General features: G+C 39.7%; 1 protein-coding gene across 6 annotated transcripts in view; it reads left to right on the top strand.

Annotated features, from left to right (window-relative positions):
• LOC136878904 (uncharacterized) overlaps nucleotides 1-22,943 on the top strand; it is a 318,860-nt gene that overhangs the window by 130,737 nt on the left and 165,180 nt on the right. For all 6 annotated transcript variants that reach the window (XM_068228857.1, XM_068228858.1, XM_067152497.2 and 3 more), the window contains 2 exons: nucleotides 18,464-18,787; nucleotides 19,707-19,799. In XM_068228857.1, coding sequence (XP_068084958.1) covers nucleotides 18,464-18,787; nucleotides 19,707-19,799 — 417 coding nt within the window. The remainder of the gene's footprint in view (nucleotides 1-18,463; nucleotides 18,788-19,706; nucleotides 19,800-22,943) is intronic.

Below are 22,943 nucleotides of genomic sequence, written 5' to 3'. Positions count from 1 at the left end.
CTCCGTCACTGTTCTATCATCCTATCACATGGACAACATATAGTTTTAGAATTCCTAACCTGAGCCAATAATAATTCTAGCATTCCGTCTGCAACCCTTGACCTCACAGAAATATGGAGCTACTAGTTATTAGTCTCATGTAAGCAGTACCTCATCTCCCCATAGCATAATCTCACAGGTAAAATCTTCAATTCCTCTGAATATTCAAGTTGATTACTTACATCTTTGCAGAAATAGCAGTACAGGTAGTCGTTGTAGCTTGAAGACAAAGCGTTGTTCTCAGCACCAACACGCAGTATGACGACTCGTTCCCGCAGCTTCTCGGTCCAAGAATGACTCTGATATGCCCTGGCGGCCTTAATTTATAATTCCGGGTCGCGTCATCAAGCCGCTTGGCTGCGTGCAATCTTAGCGTGCCCGGGAAAATTTCCCACATTAATTATACCATGAGCTCAAATTAGCGAATGCATTAATTAATGCAGCCCTAATGCCTATCAAAATAAAGCGGAAATAATACAGGTTGCAATTCTTGTCTCAAATCCAATGCAACTCTTCTGTAACCAAAGATATTAATTTATTTCATTCTTCCCTCCTAGAATAAGTTTAGCCGCGAACTGGAAAGCGTCCCCAAACTTCATCAAGAGGCTTGGCTTGGGACATAACTTCTTTTAATGAGTTCTGGAGATTTCTCATAATGACGCTCGCGCTCACTTCACATAAGAACGCTTCTTCTGGACCCCTTTATGACATATACTGTATGACATCGGCTTCGTGGGTGGCCTAGTATGATTCCAATATCCAATACTCAAATTAATACGATTGCTTCAATGAACAGAATGGTTCAGTACCATCCCGGCATTCGCCTGGAGGTGAAGTGGGAAACCACGGAAAACCACTTCGAGGATGGCTGAGGTGGGAATCGAACCCACCTCTACTCAGTTGACCTCCCGAGGCTGAGTGGACCCCGTTTCAGCCCTCGTACCACTTTTCAAAAATTTCGTGGCAGAGCCGGGAATCGAACCCGGACCTCCGGGGGTGGCAGCTAATCACGCTAACCACTACACCACAGAGGCGGCCCTGTAAGACCGTACCGCGTTAATTAACGGTTGAAGGAGTCAGAATTACCTTAGAACTGTAATCCTAAATTAGTGTGATATTAAGACTTTCGTAGTGTGAAATACACCCCTTTTAGTTACTTCTTACGACGGGCTGGGGATGGCAGTGGAAGAGCACTTTTCACCTCAATAGCTCACCTCGACCGACCTTGGCTCCTTCCCTTTCACTGAAGTTTCCTCACCCTTTCTTCGCTACTCCTTACTGGCTTGTTTTGACGTGGGCGTATACTGGTGTACCGGTACCCAAATTTCATCACAGGTGACGATGCGATTCAAAAGTGCATTCCGTTCCCCTGTTAACCTTGCTGAGAGCCTTTCACTAACCTGCAGATGTTTCAACTTATGTTCTTTAGTCAAACATCGACAGACGCACCGAGAGCATGATTTACAGTAGCTTACGAGGGAACGGTACGAAGTCGGACTGCGAATTTCGATTTGATTTTTACATATTCGTGAAGGTCTTTTTAAGCTGGAACAGGTAGTGGAAGTCTAATTTTTCGCTGGTCTTTTTAAGGGGGCATTAGGGGGCTCAAAGTTGGCGGTGCGCTCCCTGAATTGCACAGTACATGCTGGCACACGTCAGCGCTCACGGCCAGCGGCTGCCCTGCCTCGCCTCCCCTCTCCACTCCTTCGGTTCTCCTCTGTCCCCCACTACATACGGCTGCCAACAGTTGTGTATATGGGACAACGAGTCCTATTCTATTCGGTCAAGTTCTCCACGACTAATGGCTATTCCACATACAGGAGATCGCATTGGATTCTTTACTTTGTTATGGCCGCTTGCAATATTATTGCAGCTCTTATTAATGCCTACGGTGTTAACATTCAGGAATCTACAGAGCTTTCTGATGAAGAGCAAATCATGTATAAACAAATAAAGACAACGTTTGATGCAATTTTGGAGGGAAAATGCGAATTTATTCAGGAGGAAGGAGCCGTTTTCGTTGATTCAGAAGACGAAGATGGCGTTGAGGAGGGGACAACAACAACAACAACGAAAAAATGCAAACACGGAGATGAGTTTAACGAAGATAACAAGTCTTGTGATGGCCGAGGAAGGCCCTGTAAGTCAGCGGAAGATTATGATTCCGAATCATTGTTGGACATGTACGAAAAATTAAAGGAACGAGGACCTATGTACGCCGTACGGAAGTATAAGAAGACTTGGAGACAAATTTATGGAATCGTCAACCACGTTGAACACAATGGAGAAATTAAGAAATGTGCGATGGTTCGAGCTTATGTGAAAGAAGAGTTCACCAAGGCAAGGATGCGTTATTTATATGTCACAAAATCGGACATTGAGCGTTGGATTGTTGAGGGTAGGGAGTTGTTTTTCCCCAAACACTCTCTGCAAAGCGAGTCATACTTGACAAACCTTAAAAGGCGTTTGAAAATTCGGTTCCGAAAAGTAACCAAACGTTTAAAACAGACGAGGAAGTACGACACGAAGTGGCTAAAATGTTTGTAATATTCATTAATGAATTGCAAGAAAAGAAAGAGATCCTGGATGTCAATATCTGGAATTGGGACCAGTCCCGAGTTGAGTACGAAATGGCAACGCAGAGAAGTTATGATTTTCGTGGTGTGAAAGACGTTCTTGCTACGCTTGTTTGCCGAAATAGTTTTACGCACTCCCACACAGTGCAATATCACATTTCTAAAGCCGGAGAAATGGGACATTTGTTCTTGATCGTTTTCCAAGAAATTAATGGAAAGTTTGGACCTAGAGTACAAGAAAGTATCAAAGCCTACATGGATACCTTTAAATATGTAGTAATTGATTGTTCATCTTCCGGGAAAATGGGGAAAGGGCATGTACGTGACTGATTTCAAAACGTTTTCCATCCGCAAGTACAGGAAGACGGAAGAAATCCTGTTCTCATAGATTCATTCAGTACCGAGCTCAATAGCTGCAGTCGCTGAAGTGCGGCCAGTATCCAGTAATCAGGAAATAGTGGGTTCGAGCCCCACTGTCGGCAGCGCTGAAGATGGTTTTCCGTGGTTTCCCATTTTCACACCAGGCAAATGCCGGGGCTGTACCTTAATTAAGGCCACGGTCGCTTCCTTCCCATTCCTAGGCCTTTCCTATCCCATCGTCGCCATAAGACATATCTGTGTCGGTGCGACGTAAAGCCAATAGCAAAAAAAAATGATTGTTTTGTACCAATGCTGAAATATGCTTAGAAAGCGGGTGGTTATTCCAGTACTGACAATATACCACAATTTCATACTGTCTAACAAACGAATTTTCATGATTTGACTGATACAAAGTGTGCTGGAAATGATTGTACCAATTTTTCGTTTATAAGGTGCGCACATTGCTGGGGTTTGGTTATTCACATTTTGTGTTAGATTTTCACTATCATGCCATGAACATTTACCAATGCCAGATTGTGTTAAAATAAAGTCATTTATTAACACTTTGAATGTCATGATGATGCAGATGATATTTGATTATGTATTATTTGTATGTTAAGTAGTGATTTGTAAACAATTGTTATTGTTTATTTATTCCATAATGAATTCATCTTTGTAAATAAAATGTCCCAACTAACGTCGGTCTTCACCCGCAATCCCGTGTTTACAACTGTGGGCAGCCGTATGTGGTGGGGAAGAGAGGAGAACCGAAGGAGAGGAGAGGGAAGGCGAGGCAAGACAGCCGCTGGCTGTGAGCGCTAACGTGTGCCGGCATGTACTGTACAATTCATTGCGCGCACCGCCAACTTTGAGCTCCCAAATGGCCCCTTAAAAAGGACCGGTGAAAAATTAGACTTCCACTACCTGTTTCAGCTTAAAAAGACCTTCACAAATATGTAAAAATAAAATCGAAATTCGCCGTCCAACTTCGTACCGTTCCCTCGTTAGTTCATTTCTGATCATAGCTTGGGAGCTCGACCTTAGAAACAATTTCGGAAACCATGAAATGTCGGTCGCCTTGAATGAGATCACAAATGGTGTGAATGTACTTATCCGTAATGCTTGTTCGTGGACGACGATCGTGGTTGATATTTTAACCCATTCACGGCCTTCCTTGCACTCCTAATGACAAGCAAACACACGAGTGAAAGTGTTTTAAGACCGAACTGTGCTTCCGATTTCTGCAAAATATCCGCTGGCTTCGCGCCTTCTTTAATAAGAAATCTAACGGTGATGCGTAGTAGAGTTCTGCAATGAACCTGTTGCTCAGACATCATGAGTGGTACTAACGTATGGAACTGCGAAGTGCAAGCAACCACCATCCCCACTCCTGACATCCTTACTAATACCTCGTAGAAGTCGCTAAGCACTTTTTTGAACATTATGCACTCAGAACACAAAGTCTCGTTTGAATTTGATCCACCCTCGTATGTAAAGCACTCTATCAACCTCCTCACAAACACGCAACAGTGAATACATCCCACCGTATGAAGGTGTGGTCAGGAAGGGCACTGAGTCAAATTCATATCAAGTATTGATCCCAATAAACTGGGGGAAAGGTCAGGTATCAAAGATGTCAGAAAATTTAATAACTAGACAACCAGATTTCGCTGTAAGCGCTATTTGGTGTAATCTTATCTTCATGTCAGACAGCGTCATTATTAATTTTAGCCATTTCTTCTTCTTAATCTGTTTACCCTCCAGAGTTGGTTTTCCCTCGGACACGGCGAGGATCCTATCTCTATCGCCTCAATGGCAGTGTCCTGGAGTGTGAGACATTGGGTCGGGTGGATACAACTGAGGAGGAGAACCAATACCTCGCCCAGGTGGCCTCACCTGCTATGCTGAACAGGGACCTTGTGGAGGGATGGGAAGATTGGAAGGAATAGACAAGAAATAGGGAAGGAAGCGACCGTGGCCTTAAGTTAGGTACCATCCCGGCATTTGCCTGGAGGAAAAGTGGGAAACCACGGAAAACCACTTCGAGGATGGCTGAGGTGGGAATCGAACCCATCTCTACTCAGTTGACCTCCCGAGGCTGAGTGCACCCGGTTCCATCCCTGGTACCACTTTTCAAATTTCGTGGCAGAGCCGGGAATCGAACTCGAGCCTTCGGGGGTGGCAGCTAATCACGCTAACCACGACACCACGGAGGCGGACTTTAGCTATTCAGTTAGTTACATTTAAATTTTAGATTACCTTTTAGAGTAAGTCAACATCTCAAGCAAAGGAAATGGTCGCTCCCCGGCCTATCAAGGAATGGCGATATCATACCATGTAAAATGAAGAACCATGGAAGACAGAAGTTAAAGTACAGTAAATGCCACTTTATATTTACTTGCCATCGAAATCGAAGAACCAAAGTTGATCAAATGAGATCAGTAAAAGAGAGCGAAGCAAGGCCAAATTTAGTTAGAGTCAGCTCTGCGTCCGTCGCCGTATGAAATCATTACAATAAATGTCAACATTATAATGCCCTATGATCTAAACAATGTTTTAACTCAGATCATCCCATAACTAGCTACTTTTCTCTAAAAGATCAAAAGAATTAACTTCGTAACTTTCGAAGTTCTCAGATCAACAGCAATAAGCCAACTTCGGTTAAGGTTTGAGTTTTAAATTTACAGGCCGGTGCCGACTGCGAATAGTATAGACCTCGTGCGAATGGCGAAATTTTACCTGCTGGCGCTCCTAGCGGCAACTCGCTCAGAACATTCATGTGACGACTGTGTGTAGTGGCTTGTGCGGGAGAATCAAGTGTGACAGTGAAGGAAGCCATTTAAAGCTGAACTGTCGTCGTCCATAGAGATTTGTGTGGACTTTCAGAATATTCGTTGGGATAAGTCATATTTCAGTAATCACATGTTCCAGGTGAAAGAACGATTGGGAGAAGAAATATCCAGCTTCTGTTTGAGGGAAACGAGCATTAATCAAACGCCTTATGCAGTTAAACTTACAGTAATAGTTACCTTTCTTTTTGCACCATAAGTCATATGTATATACAGACTATTAATTTCAAACATAACTTTAATATACAGTACACATTTTCCGTGTCCATTGCCGTTGTAAATTATTTTTTTCATTAATTAATGCTAGTCTTGTTTTAACATTTAACAGATCGATTGCAACAGGAATATTCAGCCAGCCGAGTGTGAATGCAAAGCAAGCCTTCCCAAATGCTGTAAGCATTTTGCTGCGCTTTGCATTTATATTAATACAGAAAGATTCTTCGAAGATTTTCTTTATGCAACAATGGGAAAAACCGAAAAATGTTGCCGCAGAATATTCTAAAGGTGAACATTTAGGAGAAATGTTCAAGGACAGATTAAGTAAGCGGCTAGTTTGTAGCGTACTGGAAAGTGAGGGATTTGAAACATTCAGCAAAACTGAACTATATGATAAAATTAAATTTATAGACTGCTTTTACAAGAATTTTGAAGGCCGAGTGTGAAGGTGAATCCTTAATTATCTCCAATTCGACTGTTGAAGCTACCGTGGATGATGGCTGTAGAACAGAGCGAAACAAGACTTTTACTTCAGTGTCTACAGCAATTAGACCTTCAAAACGTAATAAACTGTTTAGATGCTATGGAATAAATTACTTGTCAAGTGGTAAGATATCAATAGTGCCAAACAATTATTATGAGTGCACGTTGCAAAGTGACATCCTGAATTTTTATTATGACAACGTAAAAGTCACAAAATCGTAGACGTATGCTATTGCGATTGCGACTAGGGCTCTGCGTGGTTCGATCAAAGACAATTACACATATCTGCCAGCCAGAGTGTTCACAAGAACATGACACTGCAGAGTGGAGATTTTAATAAACTGCCAACTCAGCTTCTTTCTAAGGACATAAACAGTCCTGCAGTGAGATATGGCAGAGATAATGAGCTGAAGGCACTTCAGGAGTTCTGTTTATCGTCCCAATTTTGCGTGTCACAGCTGGGTTTGTTAAATAAACGAAGAGCAACCCTAGTAGCCTGGATGGGATAGTGCTAGGTCAGGACTGATCCTCTCTTTTGGAGATTAAGTTCCCTTACTCGTGTTGGGAAAAGCCCGTGATTGATGAGAACATGTGTAATGTTCCAAATTTGTATATTGACATTGATGGCGATATCAAGTTAAGGAAACTCACGTATATTACACGTATATTACACCCAGGTACAGGCATCATTGTATATTCTGAACCACAACTCCCGTGACTTTTTGTAAATTCTCCAAAGAAAAGTGTGAAAGTGGGTGTCTCCAGAAAAGAAGAATTCCTTTCAAATATTATTCTCACGGCACGGAGGTTTTATTTCGAACATTACCTTCCACTAATTGTCAAGCGTTATGCATAGTGTTACATTGTTACCATACTCGAGCATAGATTTTACCACTATTCAGACATTTCAAACATGCTATAATTTCTACTTGAGTTAGAAGTAAAAAAATAAATTAAAAATAGTGAACTAAATCGATGTAATCATGTGCAATTCAATAATTATATAATCATGTTTAAGTTTAGGCCTTTACCTAAAATATACTAGTCGTCTGTTTTATTGATCGGAGGACTGAAGTTCACTAAGACACCTACGAGACGAACAATTTTGTCTAAAAGAGTTAGGTACAAATGTGTGCTTATTTTTTGGGAATACGAAGAATTTCGTTCCAGGAGGACAATTTGTATAGGAATAGTTACATCCAACCACAGACCAATTTGTTCTACTCTTTGTAGGACTTTCTTCCGTCTCAAATTTGATTTCGTATCTCAACAAACGCAGGCTGATAATCGCGTTGCTTCACTTCACTGACGAGAGCAAGTCACATGAACTATTCGAGCAACTTGCCGCCAGAGCGCAGCAACATCCATGCGCACGAGGTCTATTGCACACACAGTATAACTCGCCCATCGTACTTGATGCTCTGCAGGGAGAGTGCACTTCTCTACCAGGTGTGCTATGATTATGAAACCTAAATATCAACAAAGACCATATGAGTCATGTGTTGTGGAAGGAAGTGCATTTCAACATCTAGCCTGCTCCTTCATTTTTCTATTTTTAAACAACGTTGTCTGTCAGCTGAAGATTTGACAGACAAGCAACAATTGTATATGTACGGTACTGAGGAAACCTAGCATCTGGTGATACAAGTACGTAAAAAAATCAGTCTATGTTGTCAGGTGTGTTGGATTATGCTATCACAGGAGCATGATAAAACGTGACTAAGTACTGTTTCTCATTCAACAGCGTTGCTGTCCTGTGTCATCACCCACTAGCAGGTCGACTATTCCACTTTCCCTTGGATAGGAATCTCAGACGTTCTCAATTTTCTGGGACAACCCGTGTATATTTTTATATTTTTGTAGCGTAGGCCCTCTGTTCAGAAAAATTATACCTGGGATATTAAAGGTCCAAGAACTCCAACATATCGAAATCATTTATTCAAAAAATCGAATTTTCTAATAATAATGTTATTTGTTTTACGTCCCACTAACTACTCTTTTACGGTTTTCGGAGATGCCGAGGTGCCGGAATTTTGTCCCGCAGGAGTTCTTTTACGTGCCAGTAAAGCTACCGACACGAGGCTGACGTATTGACGTATACCACCGGACTGAGCCAGGATCGAACCTGCCAAGTTGGGGCCAGAAGGCCAGCGCCTTAACCGTCTGAGCCACTCAGCCCGGCTCGAATTTTCCCTTCTCGTGTCTTAAATGTGGGCGCATGCTGCGAGATGGACCTGAGAAAATGCTTCGTGTACTCTCCTGGCCTTTTTCTTTTCAATTATCTGGGGTAGCCAGTTATATGGCCCGATGACATTTGTAACACTCATGCTAAAATAACAGAATCGCGAAGGTTTACAGCTGTATTTCAGGTTTCGCAGGTAGTCTATTTTCGTCATAACTTTGCTTTTAGATTCAGTTCAGGTAATAACCCAACAGGATTTTGTTGTTGTAAATACTATTGTTGTGACTGTGTGTTAAAATGGTGATATGAAAGTGCGTTTTAACGGCACTTTGAAAGAAATATTTCCATTTTTAGAATTAAGTAACGTAGATATAGTAATGAATAAGTTACAAGATTGTGAGCAACTGCGAAAAGACCTCGACAATGTTGTGAGATGGACTACAGGCAATGGTATGATAATAAATGGGGTTAAAAATCAGGTTGTGAGTTTTACTAACAGGAAAAGTCCTCTCAGTTTTAATTACTGCGTTGATGGGGTGAAAGTTCCTTATGCGGATCACTGTAAGTACCGAGGTGTTAATATAAGGAAAGATCTTCAATGGGGTAAACACATAAATGGGATTGTAAATAAAGGGTACAGATCCCTGCACATGGATATGAAAATATTTCATGGTTATGAGGATGTAAAGGAGAGGGCATATTAGTCTCTGGTAAGAACCCAACTAGAGTATTTTTCCAGTGTATGAGACCCTCACCAGGATTGCTTGATTCGAAAACTGGAAAAACTCCGAAGGAAAGCAGCTGGATTTGTTCTGGGTGATTTCCGACAAAAGAGTAGCGTTACGAAAATGTCGCAAAGTTTGGGCTTGGAAGACTTGGGAGAAAGTATATGAGCTGTTTGACTAAGTGGTACATTCCGAGCTGTCAGTGGAGAGATGGCGTGGAATGACATTAGTAGACGTATAAGTTTGAGTGGCGTTTTTAAAAGTAGAAAAGATCACAATAAGGATATAAAGAATTCAAGAGAACAAATTGGGACAAATATTCATTTATAGATAGGATAGTTAGGGATTGAAATAATTTACCAACGGAGATGTTCAATAAATTTCCAAATTCTTTGCAGTCATTTAAGAAGAGGCTAGAAAACATCAGATAGGGAATCTGATACTTGGACGACTGTCCTAAATGCAGATCAATGTTGATTGATTGTTGACGGCAGCGATTTGAAAGCCTAGTATATTTCATGGTGAGCCGTGTTCAACTATGAGTCACGGAGTATTATCAGACATCTTGAATTGCGCGAATATAAGGAAACACACAGCCAGACCCATTCATCAATCACCTACCACCGCTGGGATGGAAGGAAAATGAATCGAGCAAAATATAAACACTGACATCTACAAACATTAAGTTTTAAATCCTATAATTTGTATTTTATACACAATTAAATGTTCAATTTCTGGTATATTTATAATAGCTGGCTTTTATTTGTGAATATATATAAAGTTCATCACCTTCTCAGCTTCGATCCGATGTTTCAAACAAGTGTTCCAGTTCTTTTGTTTTCATAAAATGGAATTTCTATAACGGAGAAATGTAACATGCAAACAGTGTCCCTTATTCAAAAGGAATAGCAAGTTTCTCCCACGATATCACGACTCAGTTTGGAAAACGTTTTCGTACTTCATAATCATTTATCAAAGTGAAATCAGTGCGTGCAAAGACGAAATGGATAAAGATCAATCATTTCCTCGGATGAAAAATGTACACATAAAGATATCTTTACACCACCTGATACTATACCTGAGCATTTTCTTTTACTTTTTATAGCTTCTAGTACCGGGATTATTGAGTGACATGTTCGGCTTGCCAGTTCTGAAGCTGTTCTTCCCGGTGAACCCCAAGGGTGTGAGCTGCATGCACCTCTGTGTGAGGGTGTTGTCTGTGGGTGTATGTGTAATTGTATGGGATAGATATGAGAAGAAAGAGGTCGTGGCCTTACGAAAGGTACCATCCCGACATTAGACTGGATTTTAAATGCGATACCACTAAAAACCATATCGAGAATGGCCGACGGTGATTCGAACCCAGATGTCTCCGGAGTACAGAGCTAGCAATCGTAACTGGCTGAGCCGCACCGCACTGAGCTAAATTGTTCTATAATAAAATTCAGTGTTTGATAGTTGAATGATGAGACTGTATAAAAGGGTGAAAGGGTAAGGGTGTCTTCTGCCCGAATGCAGGTCCGACCTCCAAAGAGGTGTGCCTGAGCCGGAGTTTACTTGCGGTAGGGTGGGCAGTTCCTTTCCGCTCCTCCATTCCCTTACCCCCACCAGCAGCGGGTGGCAACCCATCCAAATCTTGACCACACCCAATGTTGCTTAACTTCGGAGATCTCACGGGATCCGGTGTTTCAACACGGCTACGGCCGTTCGCAATATGAGTCTTCTTAGTCAAAAATTACCAAATTAATTACAACACATTAAAACTAGAAATTTTGTCTGTGGATTAGTGGTAGAGTGTTTGCCTCCAGATTCTAAGATCGTGGCTGCAAACCTGACAGAGAACGACGGATCTTCTAAGGGTTAAAGAAATTAACTGAGGCCCTCCATGCCGTACGATATTGGCATGTAAATGTTCTCTGGCAACACATTTGGTATTTGCCCGACAAAATTAATTAGAACTCAGCTAAAGATTATCCAACAGTGGTCGAGTTTCTTTGCCATCTGGAAGACTAAAACGAAACGTCAAAATTGACACTCAGGCGGCCTAGATGATGTCAAATCAATAGGCTTACACACAATAGCTGAGGCCATACGAATTATTATTATTATTATTATTATTATTATTATTATTATTATTATTATTATTATCTTTACGTCGTACAGACACAGATCCGTCTCATGGTGAGGATGGGAGAGAAAATGGTTAGGAGTGGGAAGGAAGGTACCGTGGCTTTATTTAAGGTACATCCCCAGCATTTGCCTGGTGTGAAAATAAGAAACTACGGAAAACCATCTTCAGGGCTGTCGAAAGTGAGGTTCCAACCTTCTATATCCCGAATGCAAGCTCACAGCTGCGCGATCCTAACCTCACGGCCAACTGGATCATTATTATTATTATTATTATTATTATTATTATTATTATTATTATTATTATTATTATTATTATTATTATTATTATTATTATTATTTCAATAGGTCACTAACTGGGAGGACCTGAAATTGTTTTCCTTTCCCTCAGAGTTTAAAAAATATTGGCATGTTCTAATTAAATTTTGCCGAGCGTCACTAACTTTTAAGTCAATTATCAGGAACCTATGCAACACCTGTCGATGGTGGAATTTAAATAATATCATGCAGATTCATGAGGGAATAATAATGATGAATGTCCTCGGGAGAGACCTGGTACAGGTCTTTCGAACTGACGAACTGCGCGTCTGAGAGGATGAGGTCTACCTTTGATGAATTCTAATATTAGAGACTACACACACCCAGTCCCCGAGCAAGAGGAATGAACCAATTACAGTTAAAAACCATGACCCGGCCAGGAATCGAACCCGACCCGATGGTCAGCACGCTACCATTCAGCCATAGAGCCTATAAGACAGTTACCACGCATAATTATGTATAAAGGATGGTCAAATGAAAACTGAACACCCGCTATAACGTGACCATGGAATGGTTTTATTCAAAAGTAATTACCAAGGTCCGCCATCGCCGGAGGTCCGGGTTCGATTCCCGGCTCTGCCACAAAATTTAAAAAGTGGTACAAGGGCTGGAACGGGGTCCACTCAGCCTCGTGAGGTCAACTGAGTAGAGGAGGGTTCGATTCCCTCCTCAGCCATCCTCGAATTGGTTTTGCGTGGTTTCCCAATTCTTCTCCAGGCAAATGCCGGGATGGTACCTAACGTAAGGCCACGGCCGCTTCCTTCCCTCTTCCTTGTCTACCCCTTCCAATCTTCCCATCCCCCACCAAGGCCCCTGTTCAGCATACCATTTGTATCCCTGACCCAATGTCTCACGCTCTAGGACACTACCCTTGAGGCGGTAGAGGTAGGATCCCTTGCTGAGTCCGAGGGAAAAGCCAACTCTGGAGGGTAAGCAGATTAGGAAGAATAAGAAAAAATTACCAAAAGCCTTAATACATTTAACCCACTGGGAGACGAAACGATCAATTCCAGTGTTGTAGAAAGTGGTAGGTCGCTTACGGATCCAAAACCGCACCCACTCTTGAACTTCCTCGTCCGGATGAAACCGATGCCCACGAGTGTCTTTCTTCAGGTCATAAAAAATGTGAAACTCGCAAGGTGAAGATCGGGGCTGTACGAAGGATGTTGAACCGAATCGCTGAAGCGTAGCCTTCACCTGAAATTTAAGTATTAGGATTCATTGACGTCTCCATTTAGGTGTTCTTGGCAAAACGTTTTTCTTTCCTTGTTTGTGCAGAATATTCTGTTCCTTCATCAAGAATGCGAGCTTGGTTTTCATTACGTTATTGGGGCTTCTTTTAAGGGAAGTTAGGACTGAATTTATAAAAAATAGTAATTATTGATAGAATTGAATGAAATTTGGTTTATAGTCTCCTAATGGCGAAAGAAGGCCATATACCAAATTTCAGAAATAGCAACAGAACTTTATGAGAAATTAACGCTTGCAATTTAAAATTTTTAAAATTCGATAAGCATAAAAAATGCTCCAGCTGAACAGTTACCTCAAATATCACATTGATAACTGGTGTACAGGCACTTCAAGGCATGGAAAGAATTTTAACAGAGAGAAAGTCTGCATATGTAGTCCATGAATGTGAGGACAAAATGTGTTTTATGTGTTTATGTTTTTCTCAAATAATGCTAAAAAATACCCCTTTGAAGGCTACTATCTTTTAAAGTATCAACATTATAAAAAAATCCTTCTGTTAATATCAAGACAACACAGGTGTTAACAACCCATGAAATTCTCATGGAATTTGAAACCAAATTGGTTCAGCTGGAACATTTTAAATACCTGAAAATGTATATATGAAAAAGCACATTTTTGTAAGTAAAAGCTAGTGGATGGGGACTCAACCGGACATTTAAATGTCACGCTAGTACTTCAAAAATGGTGGAACCCGAAAGATACCACCGCCAAATGATCCGCAGGAGTCCGGTGTACAATAATATGCATAAATTGAAAAATCAATAATTTTTACTTTTTTCACCAAAAACTCAGTCCCAGCCTCCCTTAAAAATCAAGAAGCCTCTCCAATCTCCCACTAAAAGTTAAACATACTGTTCTATGTTGTTTTGTTTTTCACAATAGCATGATATTCTAATGGCTCTAATATTCTTTTCCAAACACTCGGTCCGGAGGCATAAAACTATGTTCTTGGATAGTTAAAATGGTGTTGCACTATATTAAAAAATCACTTTTGTTAATGCAATCGAGCAAGAAGCTCGTAAGAAGAGAAGCGCATCCTTCCACCCATTGCCCCGGCTTCGCAGTGCTAGGCAACCCAATTGACATAACTGTGTTGTAAAAGGATTGACTTTGAGACGCTCGCAGGGAACAAAATGTACTCATTCGTTGGCTTTTACCTCCGTTAAGCAAACACAGATGGAGAGCTCGTACATTCCATGGAACAGATGAGTCCGCAGGCTTTACACACGATGTTTTTACAGCCTAGAATAAATATACCAAAACAAAACGCACGCACACATGGGGAACAGACAAATGTATTCGAGGCGAGATGTCTTACGACGTCCACAACGACCACATTCGTCAATAATCATATTTTGTTTGTAAATACAATGTTATATATAATATTAAGCCGTCTCAATATAGGTCATAAATTCATATGCAGATGTGACAGTTAACGGAAGACTACACCAAAAAGTTAACATTTATTTTACTTGCTCGATTTCAACCAAATTTTGAAATCAAACTTATAATGTAAATATGTAGCAATGCCCAAAGTTTGAAGTCCAGAACTTCACTGGTTCTTGAATTTTGAATTTGTAAAATGATTTTAATGGTCTTTTCATAAACCAACTTTTGGTATTCAAGCCACGAATTTTACATTCCATATTTTAAGGTGTGCTTTGAAAATACATAGAGCAACCGTTCTATGCATTCATTTTATGAGAAATTTTATTCATTTACTCCTTGTTTTTTCAAATTTCAAACAAATTTATCTGTATATAAATGTCATTATAAAATAGAAAAAATGCATTTCCTATAATATGCATGGTGTGGAATCGTGCAGATGTTTGAATGGAACTTTGGGTAAAATACCTCAGTATCATAGAATTTAATTAGTTCACATAATCTGCAGCATAACATACATAATAGTGAGGGACTGGATCATTATACTGCCTTCATTCCCAAAAAGTTTATTTTTGTAAATGTTATTTTAAAGTGGAGCTACTATTTTGTTCAGTCTTATGTCAATCTCTCTTTCTGATACAGTGGCATTGTAATAATTTGTCCACCGAGCAAATGGATGTGTAATTTTGGCCATGTACCTATCAAGATGAATTCTAAAGATAGGGGTTTTGAGCCCAAGTGTCGGCAGTCCTGAAAACGTTTTTCCGTGATTTCCCATTTTTACACCAGGCGAATGCTGGGGTTGTACCTTAATTAAGGCCACGGTGAATTTCTTCCCACCCCTAACAATTTCCTATCCCGTTGTTGCTATAAAACCTATCTGTGTCAGTGCAACGTAAAGCTAATTGTAAAAAAAAAAGTTATTCTGAAATTTATGTATTCCTACATGTAAGAACTTGATAGCAGCAAGGCTCTTACGGCCGAAAGTCAAAAATAGAAATTGTAAAAAATTGGTCACCTTAGGATATGTTATTTGCATATTTTGATAAACTCACCAACTTTCCAGACATTCTGGGCTGTCACAAGGACAAAGTTAATTTATATCAAAAACAAAAGGAACAAAATTAAAACTGAACATATAACATTGAATATTATCAGATAAATAACGAAAAATCAAAGACTAATAACAATATGTAAGGTGCAGTGAAATGAAAACCGAACACTCACTACAACGTGACCATGGAATGGTTTTATTCAAAATTAATTATCAAAAGCGTTAATACATTTATTCCACTGCCAGACGAGACGATTAATTTCAGTTTTTTTTTTTTTTTTTTTTGCTAGTTGCTTTACGTTGCACCGACACAGATAGGTCTTATGGCGACGATGGGACAGGAAATGTCTAGGAGTGGGAAGGAAGCGGCCGTGGGAAACCACGGAAAAGCATTTTCAGGGCTGCCAATAGTGGGGTTAGAACTTACTATCTCCCGAATACTGGACACTGGCCGTAATTAAGCGACTGTAGCTATCGAGCTCGGTACCAGTTTTTTTATTTTTATTTTTAGAAAGAGGTAAGTCGCTGACGGATCCACAACCGCACTCAATCTTGCACTTCCTCGTCCGAATAAAACCGACGCCCACGAATGTCTTTCTTCCTCCTCAATACGTCGGATTCGTCGGTTTTCCCGGATAAGGCCATCAATCTGTCCTATCACATCAGAAGTAATGGCTCGATGGGCTTGTCCTCAGCGCACATCTTCTTGCAGTGACGTGCACCCTTCTCGGAATCTCCTATGCCACTCGTGCACACTCATCCTGGACATGCAGTGTTCCCCATACACAGCAGACATGCGAGATGAGTTTCGCGAACTCCAGCACCCTCAACCAGCAGACAACGAGCTACACTTCTCTCCTCGTCTTTGCTTGTAGCTGGACGAACACACTAGACCAGACCGCACACCTACAAAAACATAACCCAACAACTGCGTGTACCTGTGAGTTGTCACTATGTAGTTCTCCTACCACAGCGATGGCAGTATCAATACGTAACAACAGTGCTGCCACCTTTAGCGTGAAATATGTGTTACGGCGGGTGTTCGGTTTTCATTTGACCACCCCTTATACAGGATACTGTAGTCTACAGCTTTCAAACATTCGATTTGTAAGTTTTCCTACAAGCCCAGGAGTGTTAACCAGACGATTTGGCCGTGGAAACTAAAATTTCAGCATCAAACGCAGATTCCCGTCAATCAAAATAAAAATCCATGTGAACAAATCTTTAGACAATGATTTTAGTTGCAACGTGGTACAGAAAACAACCCACATTAAATAATTAGGTATTCCGATCCACAGCCATCTAAAATGGAACTATCATACCTCCTATTTAGACAGCCTACTGCAAACTCTGTTGTATATCTTCTATCGACTTGGACAAACTGTGTCTCTCAAGATAAAGCAAAATGTTTATAATACACTTCTCAATTCTGTATTGCAGTACGGAATTATAGGATGGCGTTGGGGCACGGGACAAGTATATAATTCCTCCATCCACTACTCATAAGCAGATACTAAAAACTATGCACGGGCCATCTTTTTTTTTCCTTCTCCTCAGATATTTTTTTCAGTATAGCTCAGATTTTAAACATAAGATAGTTATACGCAAAAGTTGTCACAATACACATCGGAAAGAACTATCACAAATTCCATGACCAGGAAAATACATGTCATGGCACTAGACAACAACTAAGATCTGCATTACCAATCCCAAATCGAAATAAACTTCTTGGATATAGACATGCAGCATATATAGGACAACGTATTTTTAATACTCTACCTCCAGAAATGTTAAAGAAAGGAAAGGACCAAAGCTGAAAGAAATACCTGAATTTCACTTGTACTGTCAACAGACTAATTAACAAATGTAAACTGCCGTAATAAAATATAACAAACATCACAAAAGATAACAAGATCAGGTACACAGCCTACTATTAACAACTGTCCAAATCTAAAACCATGAGAATGTCCATGTTCATAGCCAAGTCGTGGGTCAAAATGGCGGAATAACCACTTCACATCAACTTATCCTTAACAGAATATTTACACCGCTCTCGGATATACTTTTACTTGATGTTGTATAAATCTCTTGCTTCCTATTAATAGTGTTAAAGAGAGTTGGGAGGCGGATTAGGAAAGATCGTTGAAGTATTGAATACTGAGTGTGGGGAATGTGGAGAAGGTCATTGATTCTGGTGGAGAGGTAAAGAACACGGATAGAGAAAAGTGAGACAAGATGTTCCGAGCGGTAATGCCCATTTAAGACCCGTGGAGGAAACTCACGTCAGCTACCTGTCGCCTGATATGCAGTGGTGACACATTAATTGATCTTAATACCTGCTGCGTAGACAGATTTCTGAGCTTGGGGTTTCTTTTCCTTACAATTGCAGCAAAGAAGGACACTGCTCTGTCTAACTGGTTAATATTAGAGGAGGAGGCTGTTGTCCAATACGGGGAGCAGTAGTTCACGAGAGGTTGACTGATCGTGAGGAAGAAGTGACGAAGAGCAGTGGGACCAAAAATTTCTGTGAAGCGGTAGAGAATGCCTAGTAATTCCATAGCCTTGGTTGCACATGTTTCTATGGGGTTCTTTAAACAGATATGAAACATATAATCAATTTTCACCTATGATAACTCCTTCCAAGCGCCAGAGATTATTAAAAGGTTTTTAATGCAACTATTGTATACAAGCCCACATACAAGCTTTCCTGTGTGGGATTCATTGAAATGTAGATTGAAATATTGTAATTATGAATAATGCGAATTAAAAAAAATTAAATTAAATATATTATGTACTGTGTCATATCATATAAGAGATCAGTTAAAACCAAACTGAAAAATTCAATAATTTTATGACCATTGACTTATTGCTATTTTTGTGTTAAATACTGTTAACAGCACTCGTCAGCGACTCAACAGGAGAGTTGCAGTGGAGTAGCAGAGCCACTTGCCGTGCAGTCTATGGAACAATCGGAGCCAGAGAAACCAACCTTTGAGCCATTACAGTCAACAGTGCGAGCAGAGGCTGACACTACGGACAGTGGCCTCCAGAAAACAGCCCCTAAAGAGGCGATGGAGCCACAGGAAGACAGAAGCGGCATTGGTACTGCAACGGAACCTGCCACGGAGATCCAACAAGAGAGTATCAAGAACACGCTCAAAGAAATAATCCATGAAATAGAGGAGGCTGTGGTGTCAGAAGTCATCTCCGACAGGAATCAGGTATATCAGTCTCAATGTCGTTCTAAATGCGGTTTGAAGGAGTTTTCTGCCATCATTTTACAAGTTTTTTATATAACCACTCTATTTACAATGTATAACATACAAAGTTGAAAATAACATGATAATACGAATAAGTAACAACAATCAGCTACAAGTGCAATAATGTATCTGATGAAGAAATGGGAATAATACAAATTAAGAGCAAAAATAGAGATAGTAATAATAGAAACAATAATATTAAACCACTATGAATATAATGTACATAATGGTAATATCCGTATTAAATGAAAGAACCAATAGTAATAGTTGAAAAGCAACAAAAAGCAGGAAAGTAACAAATATATTTTTATTTTGTTTTTAAGAACTGTACTTTTATATTTTTATGTAATTGGATTAGATATTTATAAACATAATTTCAACCAAATATTTTAGAAACAAAATCTTACAAACACATCTAAAACACTCATAATTACAAGTATGCCATACAGTTCGGTGGCAAAAACGACACATTTTCTGAGGAATTTGGTCACCTGTTATCTGGAATGTTCCCTCACTGATGTGAATTTCTAAGTTTCTAGCATCACGAGATAATGCAGACGGCGACGCTCATATAAAGAATGCACTAACAGACAGATTGTAAGTTCACCCTCTGCAGTTCGTTATTGTCTCCCGGTACGGGCATGCATCGGAAGCTGGTGTAAATGACAAATAGACTACTGGTGCTTAACCACGAAATTAATTAAAACTCAGCCACAATTCGCCCAATAGAGATTCGTTTCCCTGCCAACTGGCAAAGTAAACTATATATATTATTATGCATTGTGAATTTATTTATTTATTTATTTATTTATTTATTTATTTATTTATTTATTTATTTATTTATTTATTTATTTATTTATTTATTTATTTATTCATTTAGGAGGAAACCAACCAAGTCACATCATCGACCGGGAAGATGTTAAGTAAACAGACTTCTACAACATCTTTAGAGGATACTACAACCAATTACAAGGTACGCAATAAGTGTGTGTACTTATGATAATTTACATGTAGTACTGATCAACCATATTGTTTAGCCTATATCTGCGAACGGAAGCAACACTGAAAATTTTCAACATAACTTGTTTATTATTTTTAAATTTTCTCGATATATTTCAGCAAAATAGTTTGCAGGAATAGTGGAATAGTTTGGCAATATACAGACTCTTCGTAAATAGTTTTCGAGTGAAATAAGAGGACGTTTAGAGTATCTTGAAAATGTATATTTTTTCTCGTGGAAAATCATGTAGTCAACCGTCATACCTGAGGGGAGCCGCAAGAAGACTGTCCATCATAGCATTATCAACTGGACCTTGTCCAGAACCATTAAGCAGAACGTTTTGTGCACGAGATACAATCTAAATAAAAAATATATTTAGTAATTGAACGTGATTTTGTCGAACGAGTGTATTCTTGGTCAGCTACTACCTAGTTCTATCTTAATAATCTATATATAAAAAATAAGAGTTTTGTCTGTACATTGCTCAGAATTTGAAAAGAATGATATATCTGTATCGGTCATGTCCACAGTAACAAGGAAATGCACTTTTCACTTTTCCCTAATGTATCTGTCTGTCTGTCTGTCTGTCTGTCTGTCTGTCTGTCTGTCTGTCTGTCTGTCTGTCTGTCTGTCTGTCTGTCTGTCCACGCATCACTAGAAAACGGCTAAAGAGAATTTAATGAAAATCGGTATACAAAGTTGGGGAATAAGTCGCTACAATCTAAGCTATAAATAATTTTATTCACGTTGATAGAAATGGTAGTTTAGGGGAAGGTCTAAAATTTAATTTTCAAATATTTATTTATGTTATTAGTGGTCCTGTCTTATTAAAAATTGGTATGCAAAGTCGGAGAATAAGTCGCTACAATCTAGGCTATAAATCATTTTATTCACGCTAAATGAAATGGTAGTTTACGGGAAGCCCTAAAATTTAATTCTCAAATACTTATATTATTTGTCATCGTATCGATAAATACTACATAACCAAAGTTATAAAGAATTACATTTCCGACCATTTATGTCTGATACATTTTTACCGTACCGGCAATGATAACACAGATATTCATGAATTTGTATTTTTGTTGCCAAGTCCATATCAACGCCGAGCCACGAGAAAATGGGTTAACAGAATTTAATGAAAATCGGTATATAGAGTCGGGGAATAAGGAACTACAGTCTAAACTATAAACAATTTTATTCACCCCGGAAGAAATTGTAGTTTAGAGGAAGACGCCTAAAATTTAATATTTAAATACGTATGTTTTTGGTCCAATCGAAAAGCACTACATAACAAAAGTTACAGAGAATACAATTTCCGATCATTTATGCTTTATTCAGTTTTACCGTACCGACTATGATGAGTGGTATTTCAGAGTCGGAGGAAAACTAAATGTGAAGGCCTACAATATCGAAAGCGCATAACGTTGATCAACAATAACATTACATTGACTATTGTTTATTGTGATGTTATTTGTCTCTTATGCTGCCTCTCAACTGCTGCGTACCGAATATAATAGCCTGACTGAATATTGGCGGGAAATAGCCTGGGAGTTACAAAACTTTCTTCTTTAGCATGCCATTTCTCTGGTTCATACATTTTCTGATACAGATGGTAAGTAACACACTGGTTCTTTATAGTATTCCAGTTATTCGATCCCTACTCTGACGCGCTGTTTTGAATAAGCAGCGTGCATACTTAAGCCAGAGGCTGACTTTATAGTAGTAGTAGTAGTAGTAGTAGTATGGCCTCGTCTAGAATAACAATTTAGGCCTATTCCAAATTATAGCACCACAGGGGTTTCTCCTCTGGCTTGGAGGAAAAATTTGCCTCCAAGTCAGATAGATTTTTCCGCCGTCAGTGTAGTGAATTGATATTTTCCGACTCATTGGGTACTCCTAGGAAACAGATTAGTAAAAGGGCATAGTTTTTGCCCTGGGAGTCTCCACTATTCGACCTTCTAACCGCCGAAAAAAAGACGAAGAGTGTTCATGAATCACGGCTGTCTGCGGCTTGGTCATTCCAGCTCCGGGACTATGGACTTTTAGATCATTAGTGTAGTCCTCTTCGTTAAAAGTGAGAAAATGTGTGGTGTTTCATTTGATCGAGTATTTCATATGAAAGCATTGCTTTTTATCGCCCCATTCCTACTGACGTCATTGTAATGTATGTTCATTTCAGTTGGGAAAACCACTAAGACAGTCTTTCTGACGATGTAGAAAGGCAGGTGGAGAGTGAGTGTCTACCATTATAATGAAATCTCCCCAACCTGATTGTGACTGATGGTATGCAAGCGGGTTTACCATTACAGTGAAAATTCCCTAACTCAGTCTTCATATGAGAAAAGATGTGTGGTGACTTCCCCGTCGCGTTTCTAGGGTAACGCTAAGAGCTAGTCAATTTAATACAATCTTGCTCACAACGTGTACACCAGAATTCCTCATACAATGTAGAATTCCGCAGAGAAGCACGGGTACATCAGCTAGTAATAATACACTATTTCTATTGTAAAAATCCTTTTAATATACGTGAAATCTGAGTCAGTACGTATGAATGGGGTAAGTCGAAAGATTTTTAACCCTAATTTAACGAATTTATCTGGCATTCCGTTTTAATAAACATTTTAGCTGAAAAAAGAAGGAAAGGAGGAAACTCCAAAAAATACTTCCTTTTGTTTTACATCACTTTTCGGGCACTTGACCGAATCTAAATTTTACCGAAACAAGCACGGTTTCAGATCTCGCCATGATGGGTACGTTGAGTTTAAATTCCAGGTTTTAACTTTACTCTTTCGGGAGATACGCCCCTATTATATACGTAAACGAAAATCGAAAAAAGTCCTATCCCGTTTTTTCTTTTATCCCCGCTGTACAACTTCTCCGAGCACCAAAATAAATGGGAATTTTCTTCGAATATTTTTACAAGGCGAGTTGCCCGTGCAGTTAGGGGCGCGCGGCTGTGAGCTTGCATCCGGGAGATAGTGGGTTCGAATCCCACTGTCGGCAGCCCTGAAGATGGCTTTCCGTGGTTTCCCTTTTTCATACCAGGCAAATGCTAGGGCTGTACCTTACTTAAGGCCACGGCTGCTTCCATCCAACTCCTAGGCCTTTCCTACCCCA

This window comes from Anabrus simplex, chromosome 8, assembly GCF_040414725.1.
Source record: "Anabrus simplex isolate iqAnaSimp1 chromosome 8, ASM4041472v1, whole genome shotgun sequence".
Taxonomy (NCBI): domain Eukaryota; kingdom Metazoa; phylum Arthropoda; class Insecta; order Orthoptera; family Tettigoniidae; genus Anabrus; species Anabrus simplex.
The sequence above is the reverse complement of the archived record's forward strand: the minus strand, read 5'-3'. Positions and strand labels throughout refer to the sequence as shown.